Below are 7,848 nucleotides of genomic sequence, written 5' to 3' on the forward strand. Positions count from 1 at the left end.
ATAATTATGTTGATGTGAATAATTGATTGCAAACTGTCAGAACAATACTTAATATAAGTTAATCGGTGAATTTACACGTCTCAGTATATTTCAGCATTATTCGTGCGAGCCATTCCCAGGCATTAAAATATTTGTTTATTACTATAAGTGTGGATTTTTAATTCAAACGAAATTTTGGGTACAATATTAAGCTAATTTAAATCACTCCAAATGAGTAATAATGTTTTGTGAATGTTGTAGAAAAAGAATCGACCTTCTCTCCAACGTATAGTAGTATGCATTTACATTTTGTAAACAAAACCTCTTTTTTGTTATTTACATTATCGTAGCAATGCATGAAGGACAATGTACAGAAAAATATTCTACCATTCATTTAGATAATAATAATAATAATAATAATAATAATTATTATTATTATTATTATTATTATCATCATCATAGAGTAGAGAAAATAATACAATTGGATATTTATTCATTTTTATTTGGCATGATAGGATTTATGGCATTGATCTGTGAAAAAAATGGCTTGTAAAGACTTAACGGACACTGTCCGTCAAACAAAAAATATAGTGAGGGTAGAGTAGGTGGAAATGCGCGTAGTGGACGCAACCACGCTTTAGAGCTTGTTTCTATGTAATACCCGGTGCGATGGGGACTCACGGTTCACGGTACTAGACAGGCGTCAGTTGATTTAATCAAACCTGCGCTCCAGTTTGCGGGTGTTCTATGTGACTTGCGTTTACTGGATTTCTATGAAGAAAGCCGTAAGGTTTCTCATAAAAACTTATTAACCTAAAAAAAAAAAAAACATTGTATGCTTCTAAAACAGGGAACCAGAATACAGTACAGTTACATCATACAGATAATATTAAAATCTTACTTCTTCTACAGAAGAAAAAAATGCAACGTTTGCAAAATTCTGTAAATTTTCAAAAGAATATTTAAGCATCCATACATAAAATTTCTCCCTCCCTCTCTCAAATATATATATATATACACAAACGTTACATTTTTCAGAGATAAAAGTGACTGTTATCTTTAAAATGCATCTAACCAGCCCCTTAACAAAACTGAGTGCAGCTATTAGCAAGATGAAAACAGTAACTTCGGTTTGTCAGAAGAGAGAATGTCAGACCTGTTGGCACATGCCACACCAATATAATCTCTTTGCAAATACACTAGACTGGGAGCTCCCTCTGTTGTCTCCCTGTGCAGTTACCATCAAATTCAAGGGCACACAGGGCTGTTTCTTTCTTAAGATAAGCTGTCACTTCTGCAAGTATCCTTAGACATTTACTCCTAACAAGAACATCAGATTAATGTTGTTTTTCAGACCTCCGTAAGAATTTTAAAAATGAACCCAAGGGAAATTATTGGGGGTCTGTGGGCTTGTGGTCTATAGGTTACCTTGCATATGATCTGTTTCTCTTTCAGTTGTTGGCGGTAGGCCTACATGTTAAGGGAACCATATATTTGATACTGTGTTATATTTGTTATTGCACAGCACAGGAAATCTACAAAAAATGAGCATCAGCTCCGTGAATGGCTTACAATTTAATTCGTTAACATGAAATGTCCATAAACCAAATTAACTTTGTCTTACTGTTTCTTCAAACGAGAGCAGATTAATTACTAAACATACTGATGCAACTCATTGTGGGTTATTGCATCAACAACATTGTAGTTAAAAAAGGGGGAAGTGACTGGAGGCTCAAACCCATAGACTACTTTAGTGTTCCTTTGTCAGGAGTGAGCAAGTCCCTGTAGAGCTCTACATGCCTGCAGTTTTTAATGTTGGTTACCCTTTAATTCATTGCTACGTATATTACATAATTGATATTTAAAGAATAAATAGGATCACAATTTGCAGGTGAATTCACTGTGATCCAGTTTTTCATAAGTGAACTTCCATAATTCCATATGAAAATATCATCACATAAGCCTAAAGTCACCACCGCCTACATGTCAAACCAAGGGTGAAATAAAGTGAAATATAAATTCAAAACTATCTTTAGCCTTAGCTTACATACTTAGGTAGCCTAAATCTGATGTGTTTATGTGCATGTTTCCAAAAATACTACACAGGTAGAATTGTTATTGACTTGGGATATTAGATACAGCCAAACAATGTTTTACACAACTCAAAAAGCAGCCTAGTCTACTGAAGTGAACTTCAGTTTTAATGACTGTTTGATCCAGAGAGAGGCTATCACAGCCGTTATTCCAACCCAACCGTAGTATGTAGCCTAAATACGTAGGCTAGGTAATATTTCCATCTCTTTCCATTCGACGCTAAAATAGAGCTCTAAATTAGAGCCGATATCGCGTACAGTCAGTACTGCTCATTCGTCGTCGCGGTCTGAAACTATGGACTGTGATCGCGGCCGTTATATGAGACCCCACCCGACTACTTCTGTTTATAATTGGTCGTCGTGTCTGTCACTCATTCGGCATATTGCATCATCCCGTTTAACACTGTGTCCAATAGCTGGTAGACTTCCTTACATGGCGAGAAAGATTTCGCAATACTTCGAGCAGCTCCAGTCCTAAACAAAAACAGAAAGAATCTTTTTAGTCAAAAAGGAAATAATTACTCTTTCTTTTGCTTCGATGGACGAGATTGAAAGCTACTATTATTAAAGGTAATAGCTGATTTTCGTTTTTTTTTTTCGTATTTGGTAGGTTTAGAAGAAAAGTGTTCAAACAAAATAGCTGCCAGCTAACGTTAGCTTGCTAACAAGCGAGATGTAGCTACAGTTTTGTACAGATTTAATTGTAGCCAGCTAACGTTAGCAAGCAAGTTGTTAGCTCTGTGTTATGCAGCTGTGGTGTTGGGGGCTTTAGTTGGTACACTTTTAAAATTACGCATACATTATCCAGCGTTGTTAGCTAGTCATTCTACCAGGGTATTAGCTAACTTTATTGTAACTGTAATGGCTAACATACTATAAGTACTAGCTAATTGTAGCTAGTTTAGCGTTAACTCTTGTGTTACGAAACAGTGGGCGTAGCTAGCCAATGCTAAAAACTGGTCATATCCACAAATGTGTCATCGCTTTGACTGTACGGATTGCGAGCAATACTTAAATATGCTAGTCTATTTAAATGTATGCTATGCTGGAATGATGTTCACATTGAACCAGTTAAAGCTACCTGGCTGACTAACTAACGTTACTGTTACTTGTGTGGTTGGCTAGTCTGTTAAGACCCGAACGTTAGCAAGCCACTAGTGCGAGTATTGCTCATTTATGCGTGGCTACGGAATTTCCCCATTCCCAGGACATTAGAACTTGCATGGCTCAGAACAGCAAGAAAAATACGCGATGATGCAACCACAGGCAACACTAGCTGCTGCTTGTCTCCTGTCTAACTGATCTTGCCTGGGTGGCTGGCTGGCTTGCTAGCACAGAATTCAAACGCGACGATGGTTATAACGTTACATTTCAAATCTGTAGCTTTAGACAGCTAACCTTGTATAGCTGTATATTTCACAAAATTAGCTGATGGTATTGCCACGATATAACAGGCTAGAAATTTGTGAAAGTGCACAGCAGATTAGCTGACTAAAGAGGAAAATTTGTTGTTTATTGGCATTGACTGTGATGTGTAAATTAGGAGTATTCCAGACTAACAGTCAGTTTATTTACTGCAAGTTAAATGACTACGAAACAATATATAAGTATTATTTAAATATTTACCGTAACGTGATAACTACAAATTACGATTAATTAAATATATCTACCTCGCTTTCAAAATGAAAATTGAGTCTTTATTTTCCGACAATTGTAGGATCTGTTGGCTGGAGTAAAATCATGATTACGGACTACCAGATTTAAACTTGTCAAAGCAAATCTACGCAGGACAAGCGAATGAATTGGTTACCTGTTCTGAAAAAAGTATTTTCACTCGAATCTATTGTTTCCCTCGAATCTATTCCCCTAACTCTTAAAATCATTTTAAGAAAAATGAAATCAGTATCCCATAGACATGAGTAACACTACTGACATCGCAACTATCTCTATGGCAACTGTCAGTGAATAAAATGTCAACTAATAATGGAAATGTTATGCCATTACCATCTCTGTTCTACATACAGATTCCTTTATATTTTGGCTAATTCCATGCACATGCAAACTAGTTGGTAAACCATGCACAGGCTACAAACATAGCACACACATCTCCGCCACAAAAATCCACTGCCAAATCATTGCCTTGTCTGAAAAATAATCTTCATATTTTGGTGTTATTCGGCAGAATTTAAGATAGAAAATCTGGCGTCCTGTGAGGACGAGCTGGATAATGTGAGTTTACATTAACATTCCATTAAGTAGTAGCCTGTTTTTGTGTCTGTAATAAAATGAAGCAAATATCTACTCTGGTCCACATAGGCAGTACAAAGAGCTGTTCTTAACAATTGTGTTCAGGTGGTTGTAGCTCATCCTCTGCTGTTGACAGTGAGCTGAACAGTTGTGCACATGCCTGTGAGCTGGACTAAAATGAAGATTTTGAAGGCTTGGCCAAGCAAATTAAAATCTTGCTCTGAAAAGTTGAAGAACAGTGCCTTGTTGCTTGGGGGAACATGATCACAACTGTTGTAAATCCACAGGAAAAATAATCTTAAATGCATACGTTGTTGTTGCAATTAAGATTACACGCGACCTGCACAAGCCTTTGGAGTGATGAAAGTAGTTTGCCCATCTTCATTTTGCCAAGTGACCGGGTGGCCTTTTGGCAATGTGGTAATGTCACAGTGTTTAGTGGGAGACCAGGGTATGGCTTCTATGTTCAAAGCAAGCTGATCGGCTCTTCAGAAGTGTCCACTTGTCCCTCTGTTAGCTAGGCTCTATAGACAATAAAATCCATTGTAGGAAATAGGTAAGGGTGTGAGTACTTTCTGAGAGTATGAGTGAATGAACCGCTTTGATTTGATTGGATTAGAACTTTAAGGGCCAGCTCCACAGACACAGGTTAAGCCACCATTCAAAATCAAATTTAGTCTAGGACTAGGCTTAATGTGTGTTTGTTAAACTGGCCCTAACCTTTTCACAGGTGTGCACAGGTGTTCATTTGCATGTACAGTTTTTCACATGTTTACAGTGGAGCAGCTGTGACAATCTGCATCTTATCCCCCTTCTTCCCCACTGTCCTGCAGGGACCGTCGTCTGAATAAAAAGTTGCGCACGACCCAGATCCCCACCTCCAGCCCATCGTCATCGTCGTCTCCTCTAAAATATATTCTAACTGCGAGATACCAGTAGAAGGCAGTGGAAAGTGGCAGGCACACGGTCCAAATGAGCAAGCCGTCGCAGCAGAGACCCAGCACAGATCAGAACGGCGTCAGCGTGATCCAGACCCAGGCCCACAGCAGCGGCTTGCAGCAGGTGCCCCAGCTGGTGCCCGTCAGCCCCGGTGGAGGAGGCAAGGCCATACCCCCCAGCAAGATGAAGAAGACCCTGGCGGACAAGGACACGGAGGAGTACCGGCAGCGGCGCGAGCGCAACAACCTGGCGGTGAAGAAGAGCCGCATGCGCAGCAAGCAGAAGGCCCAGGACACCCAGCAGCGGGTCAACGAGCTGAAGGAGGAGAACGAGCGCCTGGAGGCCAAGATCAAGCTGCTCAGCAAGGAGCTGAGCGTCCTGAAGGACCTGTTCCTGGAGCACGCCCACAACCTGGCCGACAACGTCCAGCCGCAGGGCGCCGACGGCTCCGCCCCCGGCCACAACAACAACAACAACAGCAACAACAACAACAACAACAGCAAGCACCCGTGAGGGTCTTGCTCGAGGGCGGGGCGGGGGGGGGCGGGGGGGAGTTGGGGGTACCTCCCGATTTTCGCTTGGGGTTCGGTCATTTGTTCGCTATCCGCTAAACCGTTCGGGAGTTTTCTGGAGCAGAACCGCTTTACAGGCTCTATCTAATACATTTACTCATGGTCATATGGACGGGTAGTTTTGTTCTCATGAGATCTGACGAGGCTTTTTCAGGTTGGGTATTACACTCTTACACTTTCATTTAGGAGTTGCATAAGAGATCCTTTAAATATCACGATCTACATTTTGTTAGTAGTACCATAGTTTTTTTTGTCACCGTAGGATTAGATAGGTGTACAATTATCAGCTGTAATTTATTTCCTTCAAAAAGCCATTGTTGTTTTATATGAGACATACTTCACATTTAACTAAATTACACGTGTGATAGTTACAAGCTGACATTGGCTTAAAGTCCCTGTGTAGTTATTTTTTTCTCTCCTACATAAGTGACATTGAATTGTACCCCACTGCAATATATTGACAATACAGGGGCTTAGCCCGTCCAGATTCTGGGGGCGAAGTAATCTGAACAATCTAAGGACTGTATAAACATTGAATTAGGCTGCATATTTTCACGCTTATAAAATATAAATATGCTCCTTAAATGGCGTGAGTAAAGTACATTTTGTAAATCTGCATGTGTCCAAATGAAATGTTTGCTGAACGTATGTTTTGAGCTCTTTAGGAATTTTGGAACAGGATTCATGAATAGGTTCACAGAGAAGTTCTGAGAGCGAGTCTTTGGACACGTACCAGTCTGTGTGCGCGCAAAACACAGATTGAGGGCTTTATAGAGATTTAATCGTGATCTACAAAACTTAAATCATATTTCTTTTTTGTAAGCCACCATTAAATCTCCATGAGATGTTAAATCTGTAAATATTATGCACAAACTGAAGCTTGCCTGTTTGTTTGAGAGCCAGAGGAGCACACACCCAAGGCTATTGCGCTGGACTGAGCTCCAGACCCCTTCTTTGCCATTACTTGCAGCTGTTGAATCACAGTTGAGCCTTTAAACCACACTAATTCAGAAGGAAAGTGAAATATGGCTCTATTTTCTTGTCTGGGCAGTGGAGGAGTAATTGACTTGGGTAAATTAGTCGGGCAGAGTTGGACATGCCCGGCCCAATTTTGGAAGATGCCATCAGGTGCTTCAGCAAGTGCAGACATTGTCCATGTACGGCTTCCAGACTGGTTGATCACACGGCTTTGTGGATTGCTCCTAGTTATTTTAGAATTTACCTTCATTATCAGTTGCAGTTCCATACTGAATAAAATTGATTTATGGTAGAGAGAGGCTAAATATAATAGCTCTTTAATCTTGTTAAATACACTTGAGTACCTCAGGATGAATAATAGATCCTCGCCAAACAGGGCTTTTTCAGAACCCATTGAACATGTCTAGTGTGTACCGTTTCGCAAATTCTTTTCTATTTTTCGTTTTTTTCTATGACATGAATTGAAAACGGCATGATGATAAACCAAGTTGCATGTTAAAAACTGTCCAACTACATTATTTGCACTTAATGACAAAGTGGAAAATGTTCCAGTTGATTAGACATTCAGTTAAATATGCCTTGCAGTCTTTGTGTGCTGTTGAACTGAGAACAACTAAAGGCATTAATACACATGTATCGGATGAATACAAAATTCAAATTGGTGTAAGACGTTTTATATAGGAAACGACCTGCAGTCAATATTATCATTTGAGGATTTGATTGACATTTTGCTAAAGTACGAATGTTGCTGGGCAGCATTTGTCTGTAAGTTTTGACTTGCTTTTTTACTAGAAAATAAATGGTAAGGTGCATTGTAATTTAAACTCAAATAAAAAGTTTTTTGCTCAATATTTTGATGTTCTTTTTTGTTATACCAGTTATGACCTATGGATTTTTAGACTGTCCTTTGAATAATGACTTTTTTTTATTTTTGCCATTTGCTAGACGCTTGTGCGTTTATGCCATAATACTGTAGTTGGGTGAAAATAAGGAAACAATACACTTGTTTAATACAGTCAAAGTTCAGAACAATCACAACT

At 39.3% G+C, this 7,848-nt stretch overlaps 1 protein-coding gene across 1 annotated transcript; it reads left to right on the plus strand.

The window, feature by feature from the left end:
• Positions 1-2,477: 2,477 nt before the first annotated feature.
• On the plus strand, positions 2,478-7,659 carry cebpg (CCAAT enhancer binding protein gamma). The gene is made up of 2 exons (XM_064313965.1): positions 2,478-2,642; positions 5,153-7,659. The coding sequence occupies exon 2, from the start codon at positions 5,292-5,294 to the stop codon at positions 5,769-5,771; it is 480 nt and encodes a 159-aa protein (XP_064170035.1). The 5' UTR covers positions 2,478-2,642; positions 5,153-5,291; the 3' UTR covers positions 5,772-7,659.
• The last annotated feature ends 189 nt before the right edge of the window (positions 7,660-7,848 follow it).

This window comes from Anguilla rostrata, chromosome 16, assembly GCF_018555375.3.
Source record: "Anguilla rostrata isolate EN2019 chromosome 16, ASM1855537v3, whole genome shotgun sequence".
In the NCBI taxonomy this organism is placed as follows: Eukaryota; Metazoa; Chordata; class Actinopteri; order Anguilliformes; family Anguillidae; genus Anguilla; species Anguilla rostrata.

Excerpts from the sequence above, each read along its gene's own strand:
- cebpg (XM_064313965.1), top strand. The coding sequence starts at position 5,292 with ATGAGCAAGCCGTCGCAGCAGAGACCCAGCACAGATCAGAACGGCGTC.